General features: G+C 36.2%; 1 protein-coding gene across 1 annotated transcript in view; it reads right to left on the bottom strand.

Annotated features, from left to right (window-relative positions):
- The window catches only part of dpyda.1 (dihydropyrimidine dehydrogenase a, tandem duplicate 1), a 236,397-nt gene that overhangs the window by 196,957 nt on the left and 13,877 nt on the right, over nucleotides 1–25,563 (bottom strand). Inside the window, 1 exon segment of the mRNA XM_048175396.1 lies at nucleotides 13,653–13,763. Within this exon segment, the coding sequence (XP_048031353.1) occupies nucleotides 13,653–13,763 (111 nt within the window).

The following is a 25,563-nucleotide window of genomic DNA, read 5'->3' on the forward strand; positions in this document are numbered from 1 at the left end:
ACAATAGATAGAACGAGATAGATAGATAGATAGAAAGAATGATAGAGGGATAGAATGATAGAATGATAGAACGATAGATAGAGGGATAGACTGACAGAAAGAACGGTAGAACGATATATAGAACAACAGAAAGACAGATAGATAGATATACAGACCAACAGAATGAATGATAGAGGGATAGATTGACAGAAAGAACGGTAGATAGAACAATAGATAGAACGAGATAGACAGATAGATAGATAGACTGACAGACAGAAAGAATGATAGATAGATAGATAGATAGATAGATAGACTGACAGAAAGAACAATAGATAGAACAATAGATAGAACGAGATAGATAGATAGATAGATAGAAAGAATGATAGAGGGATAGAACAATAGATAGAGGGATAGACTGACAGAAAGAACGATAGATAGAACGATATATAGAACAACAGAAAGACAGATAGATAGATATACTGTATAGACCAACAGAATGAATGATAGAGGGATAGATTGACAGAAAGAATGATAGATAGAACGATGTATAGAACGGCAGACAGACAGACAGACAGACAGACAGACAGACAGATAGATAGATAGATAGATAGATAGATAGATAGATAGATAGATAGATAGATAGATAGATAGATAGATAGATAGATAGATAGATAGACAAAGAACGACAAACAAACAGACAGCAGACAGACAGACAGACAGACAGACAGACAGACAGACAGACAGACAGACAGATAGATAGATAGATAGATAGATAGATAGATAGATAGATAGATAGATAGATAGACAGATAGATAGACAAAGAACGAGACAGCAGACAGACAGACAGACAGATATAGATATTATCTGATAGTAGAGCTGGAAACTGACTTCAAGCTCAAGCCATGCATGATGGTTGGGAACCTACAGTAACATGTAATGCAATTTCACATGCAAACTTGACCGTGAATAATTTTTTATTTATCCAGCTCTCAGGTGACGGTTGGTCCCCACTCAGAACTTGACAGCTCACATCAATCACAACCTTTGAAGAAGCTTTTCCACTCAGCAGAAAGAATCCAGGGTTTCTCCCACATTTAAACCTCACCACACAACAGGACTAACAGCAACAAATTAGTAATATTCAGTGAATGATTCAGAGGATGTTTGTTAAACACTAAACTAGATAAATTGGGCTTTAGATATGTTAGAAAAGTTTTTTTTTTTTTAAAAAGTGAAGAGCAGTGCTGCGGAGTAATTAAGACAAACAAGACTTGCTGTATAACTAATTATAACTAAACTTATAACTTAAGTACATTTTCCAGTTGCACGACAGGCAGCTCAGCTGGTTAAAAAATAAGATTTCAAAAAATGCTACAATAAAACGAAACAAAAAAGCTGTTGTAACAAGCAGAATAAATTACTTTGTAAAATTATTATAATAAATAATATAATATTATGTTTAAAATATCACTCCAAAAAAGATTGCACAGGTACAAACTAAGCTTCAAAGCAGTTTTCGACTAATAAATCACTTGTGTTAATATTTCTGCTATAACAACAGTTTGTCAGCACTGCCCGCTTGGGTCTCATACAGTAGAGACGGTGGCAAACTCAGTGTTTGGCAAGTCACGCAGCGGGCACAAGGAGTTTAGAATCTAATAACAGAACGTGCTCGCCATTCTGACTGACATTCAATTTACATGATTACAGACAAAGTGCAAGTCAGAGATTTTTTTTAATTACATTTCCCTCCCTCATCTTTCCACGTTGCTCTCGTCTAACTGAGTGGCATTAACAAATGTTTTATTTTATGTTGCTCAAACAATAAAAACACAATGATATGGAAATTGATAATTATTGCACTGTCTGAGCTTGTGGGTGACAAGGAAATATTGCATCGGGAAGCAGAGATATTTGGGAAATAATGTGCGTGGGCACTGCATTCTCGGAGCGCTCTCTCTGCAAGCCAAAGTCTGCGATTTGAATAACTCAATAACAGCACTCACACACACATATACGGTTTACACTGCAAAAATCAAACTTCAGCTCCCTTGACAATGACGAGGGACAAAGAATAGCAAATATTCATATATGGCAATCAATTTAAAGGGGTGGAATACATTCTGCCTGAAAGTGAAGGCGAGTAGCCAGAATAAAATCGCTGGGATCAGAAGCCCATTAGTGCCATACCGTGATGAATATAACCTATAATTATACTAAAACATCTAAATTTGACTACAGAGAATAAAAGAATATAAATTGTAAATATAAATAAATTAAAAATGTATGATAAAATTATATACAAAAATTATATAAATAAAACTTTATATATTTTTATATGTTATGTATATTGTTCAAACAATTGGAATCATTTGAACAGTATACAAAATGCATTGTTATTTTTGAAAGAATTATTTTAAAAGGACACACAATTGATCAAAAGTGACAGCAAAGACATTTATAATGTTAGAAAAGATTTCTATTTTAAATAAATGCAGTTCTTTTAAACTTGTGAATCTATGAAAGAATCCTGAAAAAATTAAGTAGTTTCCACAAAAATATTAAACATAACTATTTTCAACGTCAAAAATAATGAATGTTTCTTGATCACTAAATCAGCACATTAGAATGATTTCTGAAGGATCATGTGACACTGAAGACTGGTGCTGAAAATTCAGGTTTGCATGACAGGAATAAATTACATTTGTATACATATATATATATAAATATATATAATTGAAAACAGTTATTTTAAATTGTAATAATATTTCAAAATATTTATATACAGTTCTTGCCATAAGTTTACATACCCCTTGCAAAATATGAAAGATGCTAATAACAAAAAAAGGGATAAAAAAATTGCATGTTATTTTTTTAGTACTGTCCTGAATAAGCTGTTTTACATAACAGATGTTTACATGTAATCCACAAGACAAAATATTAACTGAATTTCCACAGATTAATCAGTTCAAAATTTTACATTCCCTTGAATCTTAATACTGTTTGTTGTTACCTGGATGATCGATGACTGTTTTAATGTTTTCTGATAGTCTGTTCATGAGTCCCTTGCTTGTCCTGAGCAGTTAAACTGAGCTCTGCTCTTCAGAAAAATGCTCCAGGTCCTGCACAAGCATTGGTTTTCTAGCATCTTCTGCATATTTGAACTCTTTCCCAGTGACAGTATAATTCTGAGATTCATCTTTTTACACTGAGGAGAGGACCAGCACTGGAGGTAACGCATTACAACTTGAGTTACATAATCAGATTACTTTTTCAAGTAACTAGTAAATTAACGCATTACTTTTTCAATTTACAACAAAATATCTAAGTTACTTTTTCAAATAAGTAACGCAAGTTACTTTTTCACATTTATTGACTGACAGCTCTCCTGTCCTCATGTTGAGAGAAATAAAGTTCAGAGGTGTTGTGTGAGCTGTGTAAACAGTTATTGTAGTTCTAGACTAAATGTGAACATTCATTTACTCATCTCACTTGCATGGAAAACATTCAGTATTCCTCAAAAATGAATAAAAACAGTGAAATGCAATCTCAGAATTTTACCCAAACCTGTAATAATTAACTATATTAAATTACACAAATATACTTTATGGATTTAACCTCACTTTATTAACCAATGTCTTTGCTGCTGATCTGCAATGATCTAATTCAACCATATAATAATAAAATTACTTTATATTAGATTTAGAAGATTGTTGAACTTCCTCCTCCTGTATCCTATTCTTCTATAATTCAGAATGGCTGCACAGCTGAAAGGTTTGTTTGAGCTGCGCCCTCTACTGTACAGGCATAAATAAATATGTATTTCCTTCAGCCTGAGGCTTATTCATTTCACTTTTGGTGTGAAAGGGCCTTAACATTTGCCAAAAATAGAACTTTTTTTTTGTTTTTATTAAAAAAATACTAAAAAAACAAGCAAGCCCAGCTCAGGTGAGAAAAAGTAACGCAAAAGTAATGTAACGCATTCATAAAAATCAAATAAGTAACGCAATTAGTTACTTTTTTTTAGGGAGTAACGCAAAATTGTAATGCATTACTTTTAAAAGTAACTTTCCCCAAAACTACAATTAAGGGATCTGTACACAACTATTAAAAAAGGTCATTAATTACTCACAGTTGTGTCGTTCCAACCCTGTAAGACCTTCGTCTTCAGAACACAAATTGAGATATTTTGATGAATTCTAAAAGGTATCTGACTCCTCCATAGACAGCAATAAGAGCTGGGACGGAGGCACATTTTTCTTATTTTGTTTAAAGATCACATTTTTTTCATTTACCACTTCCCTTCAGAAGCTAACCAAGATGTTTCCCTGAGGATAAAATAAGTACAATTTACCCTGATCATCCAATTCTCTTAATGCATATTCTGCAAAGGATAAATAAACTTATGAACAGAAATGTATATACGCCTGTCTAATGTATGAATAGAGCACAGAAACCTTCAAACTATGCGATGACCAGATTAACAGTCCTCGAGAGATTTAGAAACAATCCTTTAGTATAAGTGTGATTAATAAGACTCATTACGTATAGTGGTATGACACGCTCCTCATCAAGTCTGTGATTTTTTTTTTTAGGGATCTCTATCAATAAAAGTTCTCAGCAAAAGCGTTTCAATAATGACTGTCTTCCCTGCCCTCACACAAAAAAGACCCTAAAGACACTGAAAAGACGACCAGCTGTATATGGAAATCTCATTAATGAAAAAGCATGACAGAAAGCAGCCCGTTCTGAGCTGAAAACCATTCAGATGATTCCAGTGCTGCTGGTACCGTACACCCAGCCAGCTGAGCGGGCATAACAAGCCTTTTGTGCTTTCCTTTATACATTAAGAAGCATGTAAAGCACAAAAAAGGACTTATTAAGGGTTTCTATTAACATCAAACCCCAACATTGTAATCTCCTCCCCTTCGCCTGAATGGATTAGGCGGCGGATGCGGTACTCTAATCCATGTAGTGGAGGCTAAATCCTGTGAGGAAAAGGAGGAAAGTGTGGCATTATGGGATGGGTGGCATTGGAGGTGGTGATGTATGCATGTTCCAGCAGATAAAACTCATTGATTACTTCACCCTTTCCTCACCCGAAACGTACAATCTAGCGCAGTGAAGTAGGGCCGATATCAGCTCAGACGGCAGCAATCAATAGCCGTGTTGATCTGTGGCGTGTAATTGTGCCAGGTAATTAGAGATGAGCACATGCACACACTTTAATTCACTGCTTAAGACTCAAGTCTGTGTTAAAGTAATGCTTTGACCAGCCCAATGCATCACAACACCTGCTGGCCAACATCCAATGGAGTAAAGTTAACAAAGTGTCCTAATGCAGTAAGGACACTGCTAACTGACACCTCCCTGCCAATCAGAACATATATAATGTTTAATATAGGCAAGGCAAGGCAATTTTATTTGTGTAGCACATTTCATACACAATGGTAATTCAGAGTGCTTTACATAATGAAGAACCAAATACATAAGAATAAAAATGGAATGCATAAGAAATAAAAATAACAGTAAAAACGAAGATGGAAGAGTTAGGAAGTTTCAGGGAGTTTTTTGTTGTCCGTCATGCGGAGGGATAACTGTAAAAATATTTAGATTTGTCAGGTAGCTGTGCGTTTAAACAGTACCCTTATAGACAAGTCTTCCTGGACTAACTCTATCCAGAGCTCCATCCAGGGATAACTCTACTCAACTTTGTTGTCCATCAGAGCAGATCTAAACGGATCCCATCCATCAGAGGATCTAAATGGATCTTCCTCACGCAGAGGGATAACTGTAAAAATATTTGTCAGGTAGCTGTGCGTTTACAGTACCCTTACAGACAAATCTTCCTGGACTAACTCTGTCAGAGCTCCATCCAGGGTTAACAAATATACAACAATATACAGTCATGAGGAATTGGAATTTGGACCACTGTGAATTAACAGCATTTACAAGAAAATTCTTGTTTTAACATGACATCTATCATTACAGATGTGAAGATGACAGATATATTGATGTATTGACATTTTGATGCCTGAATGTTTTTAAAGGGAAAATTGATTCTATGTTGTCTTTTATGATTGTAATGATTTAAAGGGGTGGTTGATTATGATTTCACTTTTTTAACTTTAGTTAGTGTGTAATGTTGCTGTTTGAGCACAAACAACATGTTACGACAAGTTACGATGCTCAAAGTTCAATGCAAAGGGAGATAGTTTCTTTTAAAGAATTCTCTGTTTAAGGACTACAACAAATGACTGGTAGGGACTACAACAAGCTTCTTCCCAAGTTGGTGACATCACTAAACCTAAAATTTACATAAACCCCGCCCCCGAAAACACACAACAAAGGGGGTGAGGCCATGTTGGGCTACTTTAGAGAAGAGGAAGAGTTGTTGTAGAAGAGTGTTGTTGCTATGCCGTCATTTTACACCAGACTGCTTCAAAAACGAGGGTCAATTCAACACTGGATTTGCACAAAAGATTAACATGACGGCACATGCTAGTCGATGAGTTGAATTCAACTCCACAGCAACTACATAAATTTATCTACTATCCATTCAGAAATGTCCAGTTTCATTCTAAAAGTTGTAACTTCTTCTTGAGTCTCTCCATCAGTGTTCGACTCCGTTTTGAACACCGTTACTGACAATTGTCATTTTGGCTGCGTGAGATTCTCCAGTTTTGTTGTTGCTGAGCAATCAAAGTGCGAGCTGTTAAAGCTCCGCCCTCTTTTGGAAAGCAGGCCGGGAGCAGAAGCTCATCTGTCTGTCTGTCTGTCTGTCTATCTATCAACTGTCTATCATTTTATCTATGCCTATCTATCAGATAGAACTATAGATATCTGTCTATAACTATAGACAGATATAGCAAAACATAGACAGACAGACAGATGTAATGATAGACAGATAGGAACGGAACGATAGACAAATATAACAGCAAATATAACAACATAGCATTTTATTTGAAACATTATTATTAATAATAGCCTACATTGTATAGCCCTTTAATACATATTGTTTACAGACAGACAGACAGACAGATAGATAGATAGAGAGAGAGAGAGAGATAGAAAGAGACAGATAGTGTGATCTTAGACTCCAACGGAATTCATTTGAAGGTTTTTTAAAGTAAAAACATAATTACTTACTTTTAAAGCTTCAAAGAACCCTAATATCGCTTAGAAAAAATGGTTAGCACCCAAATTGTGGTAATTTGTCTGTAATTTATTCATCTAATGAGTGTGAGGTCGAGACTAGATTCAAGGAAGACGCAAGATGATTGTGCTATAAAGGAAAATCTATTTAAGATATTCAGTTTACATTCCATCTTTGGACCTCAGCGGTGACCTGGCGCGGAACAGGAATTATGAAAGCCAATTTGAATTACTTAACGAATTCCAGAAAGGATTCAAATTAAGTTTTTTTCCTTTGCCTCCTTTCCCTTTCATCATGTCTCATTAAAGCAATTAGCTCTGATGCCTAATAAACTAGAAGCAGTCCCAACTATAAAGCCCCAGCCAATGACAGAGAACAGAGCTGACTATGAGGAAGAAGGTCACAATACACATATATAAGGTCACACAGCATCTCAAGGCCGTCCTTTTCAACCTGTACCATGTGTAGATGTTCTGTGGGAAGCTTCAGGGGATAACTGGGTGATCTATATACTGAATACTTATTGAGGATGCACCATCATTTAAATTCTGGGCTAAACTGATAAAACAATAATTATTTTCATGTTATGGTCAACATAACACATTAACTAAGTATGTACAATTGTGTCTAAATTAATAATTAAAACGCTGACATCATGGGATTAAAAAAAATCTAAAATATACACAGAAACAAGTTAAAAAGTTTAATTATTTTATGAAATACGAGCCAATAAATAACCAATAACAACAAAAACAGTACATACATACAAAATTAAATTAATTCCCCAGAATCAAAACTCTGATTCAATGATTTGTGTGACCTAAGCCCAAAAATGCTAATGAAAATTCATGTAATATAAATATATACCAATTAAACCATTTAAAAAAAAAAAAAAATAAGTGTTCTTTGAGGAGGTCCACTAATAATGTTCAACAAGGCTATTTTCTATCCTGTTTTTGACCCTCTCTTTGAAACACACTGTTTTGATAGATGTGCCACATTCAAGACTTGGAAGTAAATGGTTACTGCTATGATTTTTTTTTTTTTTTTCATATATGTTTTGCATATAGATAAAGCAATAGGGACACATGGTAAAAACACTGTTACTCACACTTGTGTATTGCGAAATTACTGTCAGATCCAAAATAGTTGGTACTGTATCATCTTTTATTTTCAGTCTCTCTGAAAAGCATGCATCTTGTTTAAATCTCTGGTCCCACTTTATATTAAGTGGCCTTAACTACTATGTACTTACATCAAAAAATAAGTACAATGTACTTATTGGGTTCATATTGAATAGCAAAACACTTTTGCTGCTATTGAGGTGGGATATGGGTAAGGTTAGGGAAAGCTTTGGTGGGATGGGTAGGTTTAAGGGTAGCGGTAAGGTGTAAGGGATGGGTCAAAAGTGTAATTATAAATGTAATTACAGAAATTAATTACATGCAGGTGTTTTTAAAATCTAAGTACAATGTAAAAACATGTATGTACACAATAAGTGCATTGTATCAAATGATTAATGTAAGTACATTGTAGTTAAGGCCACTTTATATAAAGTGGGACCAAATCTCTATCATGTTTTTTGTTCTAGTAATCCTGTGTTTGTGTCTCTCTTGTATTGGTGGATGGGGCTAAAGAGGCAATGATGTGGAAGTTAGGGCTGGGACAATACATCGATTCTCGATTTGCGATACAAAGAATCTGGATCAATTCTGATATTTTCCGATGTATAGCGATTCCCTCTCAAATCGATTCTGAGCTTAGTTTTTAACAGCAAATGTCACTACACGCTTTAGACACACCCGTTAGTTACTCTGCTTGCTTCCAGTTCCTTTACACACACCAATTAAACCTAAAATAATCATTCATAAAGTTCGAAAAAGTTTAAGCGTATTTCAAGGGTTTTCGCAGTGGGCTATGTTTACATTAATCTCACGTCATAAAAGCATTCTGAGCTGAGGTGCAAGTATATTTAACCACTTACATAAATCAGCTGAACGCACAATCGCTGTCCAGCACTCTTCTTCATGAGCATTTGAGTGTGTGGTTAAAAACTAGCCTAGAGCGGCAACAGCAGATGGCGCTCTAGGCTAGTTTTTAACCTCACACTCAAATGCTCACAAAGAAGAGTGCTGGACAGTGATCGTGCTGTTAAAACTAAGCTCAGAATCGATCCAGAATCATTGTATCGAAAAAATAGACGTAGGCATTGAATGCAGAGGCGGCCTTTTGTCGCAGTACGACATCATATTGACACAAAATCCAAAACAAGTCTTTTGGGAGCTTGGCACCCTAAACCTCATGCATTGAAATGCTGTGGGCAAAAGTGCTGCAACTGTGCAATTCGCCCCCAAGCTGATTTGCCAGCATTTCGAGTAGTGAAATGCGAAGTGACATGATGTGTAGCCACATATAGTGTCCTATACTCGGAATTTGCGCTTTGCATTTTACCCATCCAAGTGCACACACACAGTGAACACACACACCGAGAGCAGTGGGCAGCCGTATTTGCTGGGGCGCCCGGGGAGTGATTGGGGGTTAGGTGCCTTGCTTAAGGGCACATCGGTTGTGGGTACTGAGAGTGGAAGAGAGTGCTGTTCATTCATTCCCCCACCTACATTTCCTGCCGGTACTGAGATTTGAACCTGTGACCTTAGGGTTACAAGTCATAACATCTAAATGGAAAAATGCTAGTACATTTACAATAAATACCATGTAAACACACCTACTGAGGCAACTCAAATCTGAAAAGCCTGTTTCTTTCTACTTTACACCCTCCTTCCCTCCCTCCTTGTTTTACCTAAAACCGATGGGAAAAAAACATTAGCTTTTGCTTCTGGCAGATATACCTGCCCTTCACAGGACCCGGGGATCATAATGCAATCTGGAGACTCATTAAATTGGATTAGACCTTACAGACAGATTATTAAAAGAAAACCATCAGTAAACATGGTGTTATCTGCAAAAAAAAAAAAAAAAACAAGGACACTTCAAGTGTGTTTCCACTTCTATCTCCGTAGCTGCTGCAAAACTCTGACTTGTTTTTTGTTTGGTAGATTATCTCTAGCCTCAACCTGTGTTGTTGAAGCAGAAAGACAAATATTGGTAAGGCTCCGGTCAGCTAATAGCGTAGACTCGAACCGCCCGCGTTCCCGTACGAGACGTCGCCTGCAGGGATGTGTAGCGAAATCTGCTCACGGACAGTGTGCTACGGGTGCCCCGAGGGGGAGGGGAAGGAAATGTGCGGGCACCTGAGTCCTGACAGACAAAGATAACGGCTGACTACATGCCACCATATTTTCCCAAGAACTCATTTGGAAACTATAGACACCCAGCACTCATGGATTCCCTGTAAAAACTAAGTTTACAGCCCCTCTGGCATCCGGCACAATTCCGCAGGACAATTATGATGCCGCTTTCAGGGGCCTACAAAAGTTATTTTAAGGATCACTAAAACGTTCATTGCTTTTTCTTTACAAAGAGGATAAATCTGGTGCAGACGGAAATCACGAGCAGCTTCACAGACTCAGCTTTCTCTGCAGCTCTGACATTTATTGGTGAATTGACAGTGAGAAATGCATTGCATGAGAAAATAAGCAGGCGGAAAGCTTTCGGAAGCATTAAGGTAGATTTTGCAGCAAATTTTGATTAACAGAACTTCCATTTCATCCCATACTGTATGTCTATTTTCAGGGACGTGTCTTGAAAAAGGTACCGCATGTATCTGCACAAGCGTAGCACGCAAAAGATACACATGTACACTCCTGACGGAGTAAAATCACATGCCATATGTTCGATCTATAGCACACAGCCTTTATGAATTAAATCAGGCCTGCGATCCATCCCCATTGATTAGAATGATGAATTAGGCAGCTGTACTTAGCAACAGTGCTGTCAGCAGGGAGTAGATAATCTCCCCTACAAAACACCTCCATCTTGTTGTGTCTCCTCATCAAACAAGCAGGAGGCTCAGTTGCCTTTAAAAGGACAGACGAGGCATAGCGGCCACCTGCCAAAAAACACAAACCCTTCCCGACGCACGCTGGTCTGGGGAGATATTCGTGAGACTTTGATGGCATGTGCCTGGAATCGTAAGATAATTACGTTTGAGCGACTGTCTGAGCATGTGTGTAGCTCACCAACACGCTCTCGTCTAATGATGAAATACCTGCTCACTCCCAGGAAGTCAATAGAGCTGGTGTGCATGTGAGCCGGTATTTATCTTTTATGTTAATTTTAGTGTTTGTATTTTTTGATATACACACGCATACAGAATTAAGGTGAACAAGATACATATACATAAGATATATAAAGCATATTCTATGCAAGACTTAAATGCAGGTGTTCAGTTTTCATAACGTGCATTCTTGCATCACTGTTGTGGTAACAGTAGAGCATGCTTTGGATGTTTTATTTATTTATATGTTAATCTAGTTAGTTCTCAAGTTAGTATCTATATCTGTCACGCAAACAGTGAAATCTATGGAAAGAGTTTAAAAAATGTATCATAACTGTGATTTTATTTTTATTAAAATAAAAATTCTGTCTTCACTAAAAAAAAATAGAAAAAAAGAAGATATTTTGAAGAAATATCTAGAGGGTGAGTAAATGATGACAGAATTTTAATTTTTGGGTGAACTATTGCTTTAAATAAATTGAATTTATCTCCAAATTACATTTTATGTTTTTACTTTAAGGTAGAAACAGGCTTTTTTTAACTAGCAAGTTTATTATTTATTTAGCATAGAAATTAAGATGTAGCAAACTTTGAAACAGGAAAAACTAGCAAATAGTAGAAGAGAAACTATTTCTCAGTCTGATTGTCTGGAGTTATTTCACATTAAATAACAAATCTAAATTTGACATTTATCATAATGGATTTGTGTGACATTTGAATGTGAATTTTATTATTTAAATTGATTTAAATTAAAAGTTAAAAGGTTGGTGTTAATAAATGATAAACAAAACCAAAATTCTGATAATTGGCCGCTTAGGTCTGCTAAGTGTTGTAAATAATGACTTTCAAATTTAATATGATAATATAATGGTAAATGCCTAATTAATCATTTAATACTCAAAAATTCCAAAAACTTTCTTTCTACAGGCATCATTATTGATAATGACAATACTAGCATTAGCTGTACTCTGTATTTCCACTCAAATTGTTGCTGATAATATTATTTTAAAGAATAAATACTGTATATACACTATCAGTAAAAAGTTTGGAAACATTACTATTTTTAATGTTTTTGAACAAAGTCTCTTACGCTCATTAAGGCTGCATTTATTTCATAATAAACTACGGAAAAATCAATAATATTGTGAAATATTATTACAATTTAAAATTATGGTTTTCTATTTTAATATACTTTAAAATATAATTTATTTCTGTGATCAAAGCTGAATTTTCAGTATCATTACTCCAGTTTTCAGTGTCACATGATCCTTCAGAAATCATTCTAATATGCTGATTTGATACTCAGTTATTATCAATGTTGAAAACAGTTGTGTAGCTTAATATTTTTTTTTTGGAACCTGTGATACTTTTTTTCAGGATTCATTGATGAATAAAAGGTTAAAAAGAACAGCTTTTATTCAAAATATTAATCTTTTCTAACAATACAAATCTTTACTATAACATTTTATCAATTTAATACATCCGTGCTGAATAAAAGTATTAATTTCTTTCAAAAAAAAGAAAGAAAAAAAAATTACTGACCCAAAACTTTTCAACGGTAGTGTATATAGTTACAAAAGATATCTATTTTAAATAAATGCTGATATTTTTTAACTTTTTATTCATCAATGAATCCTGAAAAAAAAAGTATCACAGGTTATAAAATAATATTAAGCAGCACAACTGTTTCCAACATTGATAATAAATCAGCATATCACAATGATTGCTGAAGGATCATGTGACACTGAAGACTGGATAATGATGCTGAAAATTCAGCTTTGCATAACAGAAATAAATTATATTTTAAAGTATATTAAAATAGAAAACCATCATTTTAAATTGTAATAATATTTCACAATATTACTGTTTGTTCTGTATTATTATGAAATAAATGCAGCCTTAATGAGCATAAGAGACTTCGTTCAAAAACATTAAAAATAGTTTCCAAACTTTTGACTAGTAGTATATATATATATATATATATATATATATATATATATATATATATATATATATATATATATATATATATAAGCATTTTCACTATTTGCAGGCCTTCTGAGTGTGTCAGTTTAAGATCATATATGTGGGCAAATTCAACTTGAGTTTTTGCGGTTGTAGTGCTGAACACAGCTGCCGATTTCTCAACACGGCCAAACGAAAGGTTAAAAAGCAGAAAAACCGAAGAAAGCTAAACAGATGGGTCCAGTGCCAGGAAAGAGCCCATTGAAATCTGGAAACAACACTAGGTTCTTCTTTTTCTACAGCTGATTGGTCAGTGAGAGTCCTAAGTAAGGGCAGGTGAAAAGATGAGGGTTGAGGGTGATGGAGGAGACGCACCTCACAGCCTTTCTCTCCATTTCTTTTCCAGTGTTTTTTCTCCATTTTCTTCGTCGCAGTAGAGAGGAGCGCAGCATGAGTCTGGACCCGAGGGTTCAAGGCCAGGATACTCTGAATAGATGGAGAGAGAGAAATAGTCAAGGTACGCTAAGGTAGTTTCATATTATGCATAACTTGCGATACACAACGGCTTTTGCTTGTGTGTGTGTGTGTGTGTGTGTGTGTGTGTGTGTGTGTGTGTGAGAGAGAGAGAGAGAGAGAGTCTGAGCACTCCCACTCACATTCTTGTACTTGAACAAATGTGAGTCTCGGCAAGGACATTTCCAGCGCTCTGGGAAAATAGCACGCTTAAAGTTTCACAGCTGAACAATTAAGGGAGTTCTGAGGACAAATCAAAAGGCATGCCAACAGGCTGTCTTTAAAAAATCAAGAGTGTTTTAGCAGATGCTTGTCATTCCTAAACTAACATGCCGCAGCATCGCTTCACACTGGAGAGATACAGACAGCTGACCTTCAAACTCATTCACTTTCAAATACGCAATTCTTCTGCAAAAACACAAACAACCATTCAGACAATGTTCAGACAAAGCTTCCCACACAGCCATGTATATGAAAGGATTTTAAAAAATTCTTAAGAGGGTAGTGGTGTTTGCTAAGGCAGAATCTAGGGCTGTCACGATTCCTCAATTAAATTAAAAAAAAAAAAAATCCTCAATTGCAATTTGTCCGTGTCAAATAACAGCCGAAATACGGGAAATGGCGCATTCTACAAACGAGAATCTATAAACCGCATTAGACCGTTTTCTAAGGCTACACGATATATTAAAACCATTTAAAAACCATACTATAGCATATTGCTATTGTGAATTCACAAAGGCTGCGATTCAATTAAATAAATATATGCCCTGCGGGCAGTGTTGGGGGTAACACATTACAAGTAACTCAAGTTTCGTAATCAGGTTACTTTTTTCAAGCAACTAGTAAAATAACGCATTACTTTTAAATTTACAAAAAAAATAAGTTACTTTTTCAAATAAGTAACGCAAGTTACTTCGTTTTTCCCACTGAATGATACCTCTTCTGTCCTCATGTTGAGAGAAATCGGAAGTGCAGAGGCCTTGTGTTCGCTGATGATGGTTATTGTAGTTCTAGACCAAATGTTAGCAGGCATTTACTCATCTCACTTGCACAAAAACAGATTCAGTATTCCTCAAAAAGAACAAATCTGTGAAACGCAAACTCAAAATATTATGCAAACCTGCAATAATTAAACAAAAATTAACACAAATACACTTTATGTATTTAAAGGATTTGTCCACTTTTAAATAAGCTTTTCCTGATAATTTACTCACCCCCATGTCATCCAAGATGTTCTTGTCTTTCTTTCGTCAGTTGAAAAGAAATTAAGGTTTTTGAGGAAAACATTCCAGGATTTTTCTCCATATAGTGGATTTCAATGGCTACCAACAGGTTGAAGGTCCAAACTGCAGTTTCAGTGTAGCTTCAAAGGGCTTTAAACGATACCAAACGAGGAATAAGAGTCTTATCTAGAGAAACGATCGGTAATTTTTGAAAAAAAATGCAACCGTTTATGCTTTATAAACACAAAATAACGTTATCGCCTTGAATGTACTTTACGTTTCCTTCAAAGGGCTTTAAACGATACCAGACGAGGAATAAGGGTCTTATCCTTTTACTGTCTATGGTCTTATCTAACGAAACGATCGGTCATTTTCGAAAAAATACAACCGTTAATGCTTTATAAACACAAAGTATCGCCTTGTACTTCCCGTTTCCGCATTCTTCAAAACGCTTGCGCTGAATGTCCTACGCCTTCCCTATTCTACTTACGGAAAAAAATGAAACTGCCGCCGCATTTGTTCCGTAAGTAGAATAAAGGGTATGCATCGATGTCACTTTACCGCCGGAACGCGCTCCCTCAGCTGGACTGAGTGGCTAAAAAAAACCTGCCGCGTGACTGGATTTAATAGGGGAAACTGCGAAAACGCGAGTAAAACAAACGATTACACTAAAGGTTGGACTCGAAAGTGTTCCTTGCAACTTGTCAAATAAACCTAATCCATGGATATTGACATGCAGCCAGGAGTCGTGTTTCCTGACATTTATGCCTGTTATCGACGCCGGGGAAATACATAAAGCAAATCTGCCTGTGAATATTTTATATAACTACAATATAGGTAGGTTTAAATCCGCGTAATCACTTATATCAATGTTTTATCGTCATATTGTCCAGTCCTTAAAACTTATATAGTTTTATAGAATAGTTTTTGTCAGTGTTTATTTAAAAACACCCAATTATGCAGAATATAAGATGGAAAATATTTAATTAATGAGTTGTCAACATAATATATAACAATTCAATATATACGGTATGATTTTTACCTCAAAATTCAACAATTCCACACAAAATGATAACTTCAAATCCACGTTTCTCTGCCGGGAGTCCAGCTGTTTCTGTGATCCATTTGCTTCTTTTTTCTGTAGCTTTCGGCACTCTTTAAATATATACCTCGGGTTTTGTGCCAAAGCTATTTGTACACTCAGTCGCAAAGCTCTTTTCCGTTTTGTACGTGTTTTGTGTGTTTTTCGCGACATTCAAGCTGAAAACCAAAGATGCCGCTCAGTCTTTTGCCACTCAGTGGGTGTGACCGCAGTCGTAATGGTCGACGGTGACGTCACGTGCATACCCTCGATAGGGAAGGCGTAGGACATTCAGCGCAAGCATTTTGAAGAGTGCGGAAACGGAAAGTACGTTTAAGGCGATACTTTGTGTTTATAAAGCATAAACGGTTGTATTTTTTTCGAAAATGACCATTCATTTCGCTAGATAAGACCCTTATTCCTCGTTTGGTATCGTTTAAAGCCCTTTGAAGCTACACTGAAACTGACATTTGGACCTTCAACCTGTTGGTAGCCTTTGAAATCCACTATATGGAGAAAAATCCTGGAATGTTCTCCTCAAAAACCATAATTTCTTTTCGACTGACGAAAGAAAGACATGAACATCTTGGATGACATGGGGGTGAGTAAATTATCAGGAAAAGTTTATTTAAAAGTGGACTAATCCTTTAATCTCACTTTATTATGCAATGTTTTTGCTGCTGAACTTCAATAATCTAGTTCAACCATACGAATATGCAAAAAATGACTTTAGATAAACGTCACATTTTTTTCTTTTATTTTTACTTTTTTTTTATTGCTGAAGCAAGAGTGTTGAACTTTCTTCTCTTGCATCCTATTCTTCTGCAATCAAGAAGAGCAGCACAGCTGAAAGGTTTCTTTGAGCTGCGCCCTCTACTGTACAGGAGTGAATTTGCATTTCATTCAGCCTGAGGCTTATTCATTTCACTTTAGGTGTGAAGGGCCTTAAAGGGATAGTTCACCCAAAAATGAAAATTTGGTGTTTATCTGCTTACCCTCAGCGCATCCAAGATGTAGGTGACTTTGTTTCCTCAGTAGAACACAAATGATGATTTTTAACTCCAACCGTTGCCGTCTGTCAGTCAAATAATGCTAGTGGATGGGAACTTCTACTATAAGAGTAAATAAAACTTGCATAGGCAAGTCCAAATTATACCCTGCGGATCGTGACGACACATTGATGTCCTTAGACACGAAACGATCGGTTTGTGCGATAAACCGAACAGTATTTATATCATTTTTTACCTCTAATACACCACTATGTCCAACTGCATTCAGCACTCGTTAGTAAGGTCTGATCACGCTCTGACAGCGGCAGTGATGTCTAGCTCTCATTGAAGTATATGCGCGAGACATCACTGCAGTTGTCAGAGCGCGATCAGACCTCACTAAGCGAATGCTGAACGCAGTTGGACATAGTGGTGTATTAGAGTTAAAAAATGATATAAATACTGTTCGGTTTATCGCACAAACCGATCGTTTCGTGTCTTAGGACATTAATGTGTCGTCACGAGCTGCAGGGTTTAATTTGGACTTGTCTATGCAAGTTTTATTTACTCTTATAGTAGAAGTTCCCATCCACTAGCATTATTTGACTGACAGACGGCAACGGTTGGAGTTAAAAATCATCATTTGTGTTCTACTGAAGAAACAAAGTCACCTACATCTTGGATGCGCTGGGGGTAAGCAGATAAACATCAAATTTTCATTTTTGGGTGAACTATCCCTTTAAGATTTGCCAAAACTAGAACTTTATTTTATTATTAAAAAAAGTAATGCAAAAGTAACATAATGCATTACTTTCCATAAAAAGTAATAATGTGATGCAATTAGTTACTTTTTTATTGAGTAATGCAATATTGCATTTTTAAAAGTAACTTTCCCCAACACTGCCTGCAGGTTTAATATATATGAACACAATAAAAAACATTTAGAATATAACATATTATCCACCATACAGCAATGTTATTGGAACTACCCACAACACCCTAGCAACCACATAGCAGGAATTTCCTGCTATGTACAGCAATATCCAATCAATAACTTTAACAAATGCTGTTACAAAATTGTGTGTGGCACATGAGAAAATAAGACAGACAATAATGTAAATATGAGTTTTTTCTTTTTTTCTCTTTCCTGTAGATCACAGGTGTAGTTCAGCCTCTCAGAGTACCTGAGGCCACTTCCCTTTAATCAAACGTGAGTGTCTCTCTGTGCCCCTCTCCAGCACCATGCCGTTATCGACCCCTCCCCTCTCATCCTGACAACAAACACACAGGCTCACACCTCTCCATTACAATCAGGAGTGACCCACTCAGCGCCAGAGACCAAGTGCTCCTGCAGGCTAGCAGCCAAACCAATCCGTAATCACATCCCATCTCGTTTCAACATTCATTCAGATGCCTGTACGAAAACATAGCCTTTGTGTTTTTTGATTGGAGGAGCCGAGTTTGAAGCTTTTGTAAAATAAATGAAATATGTAAATGTACAACGATTGAATTTCATTATTAATGCTAGGCAATCATAAACATCCCACAGTTCAGCAAATGAAATAATAAAATAATTTGAAAAACTGAATTTGAATAGATAAAGCACATTGTTTTCAAATATAAAAAAATGAAAATATTAAAATGATCAAAAAAATTTAATAATTTATTTGTGATAAATATAATCAATATAATTTTTAAATATATACTACCATTCAAAAGTTTTTAGCTGGTATGATTTATTTTTAATGTTTTTGAAAGAAGACTCTTGCTTACCATGGCTGCATTTATTTGAACAAAAATACAGTAAAAAATAAAAAATCATATTTTGCATAATATTACAATTTAAAACTGTTTTCCATTTTAGTATTTTTTATGTAATTTATTTCTGTGATGCAAAGCTGAATTTTCAGCACCATTACTCACATGATCCTTCAGAAATCATTCTAATATGCTGATTTGCAGCTCAAGAAACATTTATTATTATTATCAATGTTGAAAACATGCTGCTTAATATTTTTGTGGAAACTTTTACATTTTCTTGCAGATTCTTTGATGAATAGAAAGTTTAAGAGAACAGCTTTTATTTGAAATAGCAATCTTTTGTAACGTATGTATGTATGTATATATATATATATATATATATATATATATATATATATATATATTATGATATATTATATTAGAGCTGCATGATTAATTGTAAAAAGATTGCGATCTCGATTCAAACACCCACGCGATCTTATTTTATTAAAGACCATGTTTCGCCAGTGTCTATTAAATCTTTGACAAAATCATACTGGAACATTCAAATCTGTGTTCTTTTTGCTGTGCTGAGCCAGAGGGAGCAGTTTTGAACCACACAGTTATTTTTGTGTTACAAATATTAAAATGATCACAAAAGTACTGAAATAGAAGTTTAAAGTTAAGGTGATGATACATGGGGCAACTTTTTGAGCAATGTTGCTGGGCAATGTTGCCGTCAACGGGCAACCTGATGAGACACAGGGCAACTAATTAGGGCAACAGACAGTTGGCAGCAACTAATCAGAGAGGAGCAAATCTATTGCCAACTCAATAAATACTTTATTATAAACACTTGTTAGGCACTTTATTTCAACTTTTCAAATATTTTCTTCATTTTTATTAAAAATAAATGCCTTTCTGATCTGATTTGTGACAGGAAAAGGGAGAAGAGCGAGTTCGGCAAAAGGCGGATTCGAACCCGCGTCGATCGCATCAAAAGCTATTCAAATGTCAAACACCCTACAGCCTACGTTATTACGGACGTTGAAAAACCCGTCTTTTTAGTATTTAACTGAAATCATTCAATAGCTTCATTACAGCATACACACATTACTTTCGGACAGTTGTTGATATTTTAAGCAATATATGAGGTAAATTCCCTGTTTTGGGTTGACGCATGACAACTTACTAGCGTAAAAAGATAAAAGTTCACACTCCTTTTCTCCGCTCCACTGCCGCTGAGAGGCCGCCATCTTGTTTGAATTTTTTCTGAAATCTCCGAACCGGTCACGTGATCGGCTGCTAACATTCTGATTGGAGGATCCCAAAAAATTGCCCACGACCGATCTAACGTATCCAGATATATATTTGTTGCTCATTCACAGTGGGAAAGTGCCCAAGCAACGTTGCTCGGCAACATTGCTCAAAAAGTTGCCCCGTGTATCATCACCTTTAGGATATAAACGCATGTGTACAATAGTGATCAAAATCGCGCAAACCACATTTGAAACTAACATGGTGCTCCAAATAACGGTTATATCAATTACATCGTAGGCCACTAGGTGGCGACAAGTGACTGAAAATGTATTTGTCATTGAATCATTCATTCAAAAGATTCGTTCAAAACCACTGATTCATCCAGTAATGAAACAAGTATTTATTAATGAGTCATTCATTCAAAACCGATTTTTTAAATAATCCATTCAAATTAATTGAACATTTTTCCAGCAATTAAAGGGGCTCTATGTAGGAATGACACCCAGTGGTCGAAATAGGTACTGCAGTCCAAATTCAAAATATCGTTTGCCCCGCCCCCTCGTTCAAAGACAAGGGTGGCCAGCTTGACACACGACAAGAGGGAGCGCAATTGACAATGAAAGCTGAGGAGACTTACACACTGTAAGCTGATGAGTTGATTTATCTGTGTTTTAACATGCTGTCGTTCGTAGAGATTTTTAGATGAATGTAGAGGCTTTTTAGGTCAGGTAGAATCTGCAATTCTCTGACCCAGTTTGTTTGCTGGTTCCGATGGCTGCAATACGTGGTGTTTTCCGCCAACTGGCAACCTGTGATGTCGAAATACAATTGGATAAACTGGCAGCACACGGTTTCGCACAGACCAAAACAAAGACAGACATTCCGACACGGAACACACATTTCAATGTAGAATATCTGGCTGTAGCATTGTGTTTCTGAGAAACAAGTAGGTGAACTTAGCATGTTTCCTAAATATCTTCAAACATACTGGGGTATTTGTATGCTTTATTAAAGTAAAAATCTTACATAGAGCCCTTTAATATTTTGTCAGAACCTCCAGTAAATTATGTTATTTTGTTTAGTTGTATTCAGAATCATGGGACAATTGTGATCTCTACTTGAAACCAAAAAATCGTGATTCTAATTTTATCCAGAATCGTGCAGCTCTAATATATATAGAACCATGTGTCTATATATGTTATACGAACAAAATTAATTTAAACGGTGTTGGCTTAGCATATAATGTGTATTTACTAAGTGCTTCTATTCCTTTTATTGTTTTAAGAATCTTTTGATGATGCATACATATTTCCCAGCTTAATAGCTCTGAAAGCACCACAAAGCATCCTTCTCTTTTTTTAAGTTCCTCAGTCACTTTGAGATATTTTTCTTTCTTTTTTTCAACCTTTCCCAACAACATCGGCGACCAACCTCAATTAGTGTCCCGCAGGCAATGTGACAACACATGAAGCTTCGTCTTTTAATATTTTCACAGTAGGCTAGATGAAAGTCTATTTCATACAGAGGTATGAGATGTTAAAAGGGCTCGCAGACGTTCGGGAACCCGCCTCTCTCCCGCGGCGCTCAACTCGACTGCCTCTACAAACGTCCCGCTCTTCCTAAAGCCAGACATCAGCCTATTAATATTTTAATTTCACACCTAATAAAATGTAGTTAAAGCACAGTGTGAGATACAGGCCGAAACAATAAAAATCCACCTCTTCGGGTTTTATTGTGTGTTACGGACAACATTACTTATCCATTTTCATATAGTGTGCAGAAGGAAACCTAATATGTTCTTTGGGGCCAAGCCTGTAGGTAAACCGGGAGCTAATAACAATGTCGTTCGTCGGAAAAGAAATCCTAAAGGGATTTGACTGTAATCAGTGCAAAAACAACTAACCTCCACATTTCGAACTATTTCAGTTTGTCCTCCAAGTTCCTTCTGTTTGTAAGCAGGACTAAATACAAGGCCTGCGATAGAAACATGCCATTTGTTTGAGGTCGTATGAAGGATTAGAAATGTTCAAACACAATTAGCATCTGCTGCCCAATGGGAGGACAGGACACAGGAAAGTCTTTACTTTATTAATTAAGAAACGTTCTCCGCACAAAACAACTCCAGTGATCAGATCAACCAGAGGCGGTCAGTAAACAAACAGCTATTAGAAGAGATTAAACAGTGACGTTAGAAAAGTACATTTAAGAACATTTGCATAATAAATAAATGTAATTAATTATGTCAATGCTATTCCCTGGAACAATTCACAGAAGCTTTAAAACTTATTCATTGCCAAAATTGACTTTTTAGCCATTCATTACTAAAATAAAATGAGACAAAAAATCAAATAAGACATAAATAATAAAATCAAATAAGACAAATAAAACAAAATTACATTAAATTAAAAAGAGACAAACAAACAAGACAAAATAAAACAAAATTAGACAAAATAAAATGAGAAAAAAAAGACAAAATAAAATAAGACAAAATTAAAAAGACATAAAATAAACAAACAAGACATAAAATAAGACAAAATAAAATAAGATATTAAAGAAGATAAAATTATAGACAGCAAAATAAAATAAATAAAACAAATAAAACGAAATGTCCTTTTGGCTCATTTTATTTTATTTTATGTTCTTTAATGCCTTATTTTATTTTTGTCTTTTATGTCTTTTTTATTTTATTGTCTTATTTTATGTCTTGTCTTTTATGTCTCAGGACAAAATAAAATGTGACAATAAAATAAAACAACATAAAATAAACAAACAAGACAAAATAAAATAAAATAAAATAAGCAGTTGTGAAAATAAAATAAATGCCTAGTTCTGTCGTGAAAGTCTATATGGTACAGGCTGATGGGTCCTTAACACAAGCTGATGATGTTTACAGCTTTAACTACTTGGCACAAGCTGATTGGTTCATGTCACATCTGCAGCCAATGAGCTTGCTGCTCACAACATTTAAATGGCTGGTTATCATTCACTATATCAGTTGCAACGCTTTCAGAGTTCATCTAAAACCCTTCACCTTCCCCAGCTCCACCTGTATAGATCTGCTATGGGTAATTGATATATGCTATTTGTGCAGCAGCGGTATGTCTTACATACTCACAGCAGCATATCGTATTGGCAGTAGAACATTCCTGTACTTGCTCTACAGCAGCAGCAGCAGCAGCAATAATCTACAACACAGCAATAATCAACAGCAGAAGCGTAGCAGATCTATTTCGCCAAGACCAAATCAATTAACATTGTCATATTCATTGCCATGCTAAAATCTTCCAACAGTTGTCATGATAGAAATAACACTGACTGTTTCTCAATTCCAAGAACGCAAAGAACGGACTTGCTCAACTGTGGGAATCTCTTAAGTGAGAATGAGAAGTTTAAAGCTTACAGGCTTCCATACGTCGACCGCCCGAAGCATCTTCTAACGGTTCGTTTCTCTCAAGTCTGCATTCGATGTATCCTCGATATCAAGAACACATCCGGGTACTTTCATGCATCCTCCGTACTTGCGTTCTTGAGTACTGTAATTGAACTTCGGCGGTTGATGATGACGTCGAGCGAGAATACAAGGACGCAAGAACGCTGAAGAAAGCATATTGAGAAACAGCCACTGTCTTCTAAAATTAGCTTAGGAAGATTTAACTAAATATAGTAAGTAAAGAAGCAATTTTGAGCCTAAATCCTTGTTTCCAACTTGATATTGACCCTCTCTCCTCAAGTGGAAAATGTACAAGAGAAACAGATATATGCTGGAACTGGGGTAAGGCAAAGACTAATGATGTCTGACAGATGTTTATTCTGTCTCTACTACAGAATGTTTAGGTCTAGAAAGAGAAGACACTACCTGTTCTCCTAAATGTTCTGTACTTGATACAACAGGCAACCACCATTCATACCAAAAGTGTTCATTGATATTAGGACAGAGAGAGCACCATATTATATAGAGCAGGGTTGTCCAATTCCTGGTCCTGGAGGGCCACTGTCCTGCAGAGTTTAGCTCCAACCCTAATTAAACACACCTGAACCAACTATTCAAGGTTTTACTATAAGCTAGAAACCTCCAAGCAGGTGTGTTGAGGCAAGTTGGAGCTAAACTCTGCAGGACAGGACCAGAGTTTGGACACCCCTGATGGGTGATAGAGGATGCAGTCTAAAAATGTTCCTCTAGGCCTGTTCCTCAAACAGCATGAACATTCTGCTAAACTTCTCATTTTTGTGTTTCACAAAAGAAAATCAGGTTTGGAATGACGTGAGGATTGAGGACGACTAATTTCTAGTTAAACTATACTTTTAAAGGTTTTCCATCTTTCACCAAACGTCAGAAGGACTCTGTGATGTCAAGACGCCAATGAGATGAAATATGCATCCCAATCAATACTTCTGTACACACTGCAGGGCAGAATTCGCATCTTAAAACATCCTTCCACAAGAGAGCAGATGCATCTTTAGGGCTCAGAAGGAAAACACCATTCAGATTTAGAGTATAAACACAAACACTGTACAAGTTAAGCACTGGGCGTTCGCTCGCACAAACATCCAGGAGGCTTGTCGTTCCCCAGACAAAACGCTCGCCGCAGCGCAGCTGATAAATGCCAGAGACGCAGACAGTCTGAGTCAGGCATGGATTTTTGCAGTTATTCAGCAGTCCTTGAGGATCCGAAGCCAAACAGGGGCTAAGTGTGTTATCAAACAATATTTAAAACAAAAACCGACCACATTCCCCCGTCGTATACATGACCTTTGCGGTTGGAGAGGGCCGCAGCAGCGCGGAGATGCAAGCATGGCAGCGCTGACAGCCCTTTCTGCGCCGGGCCCATCTGCATGTCTTGGATGGTTCCGCGGGGGAGCCGCTGCGTCTGTTTTTATCACTCTCCACTGATCACGCAGCCCAAACAGATGGAAGATCAATAACCAGCGCTGCCCAGCCACATCAGGCAAACTGCAGAAAATCAGATAGGGAGCCTCTATGATGGACAACGGGAAATGGCAAATCAAACTCAGCTGCAAGTGCTAATTAATGTGGAGCTCAGGCCTGGGTTGTATTCTGCACCAAAGTGCATATGGAGCAAACTACTTCCTGTAATACAAATGCACTAGAGAAGCTTCTACAAAAAGCCAAAGTATAACAATTACACAATGGCAAAAGCTTTTTTCTGTTGTATATGTGGATAATCATTAGTGAATATACCAGCATTACTTTTACACAACCTGCATGCATAACATTCTAAAAAATATTTTTAAAATAATTAGTAAATAAAAAAATGATTTGTATAAAATTTGCAGATCTGCAAAGTCAAAAGAGGTGAAAAAGGTGACCCGTTTACGATGTAAATCATTTTAGGGTGGTCTGGGGGAATCGTCCCGAAGGAGAATTTATTTTTTATTTTATTTTTTTTACATGTAAACGAAGCATTCTGGTGCAATCTGATAATAAAGGGAAGACATATATGCTTTAATTAAAAAAATAA

This window comes from Megalobrama amblycephala, linkage group LG22 (assembly GCF_018812025.1).
Source record: "Megalobrama amblycephala isolate DHTTF-2021 linkage group LG22, ASM1881202v1, whole genome shotgun sequence".
NCBI lineage: Eukaryota > Metazoa > Chordata > Actinopteri > Cypriniformes > Xenocyprididae > Megalobrama > Megalobrama amblycephala.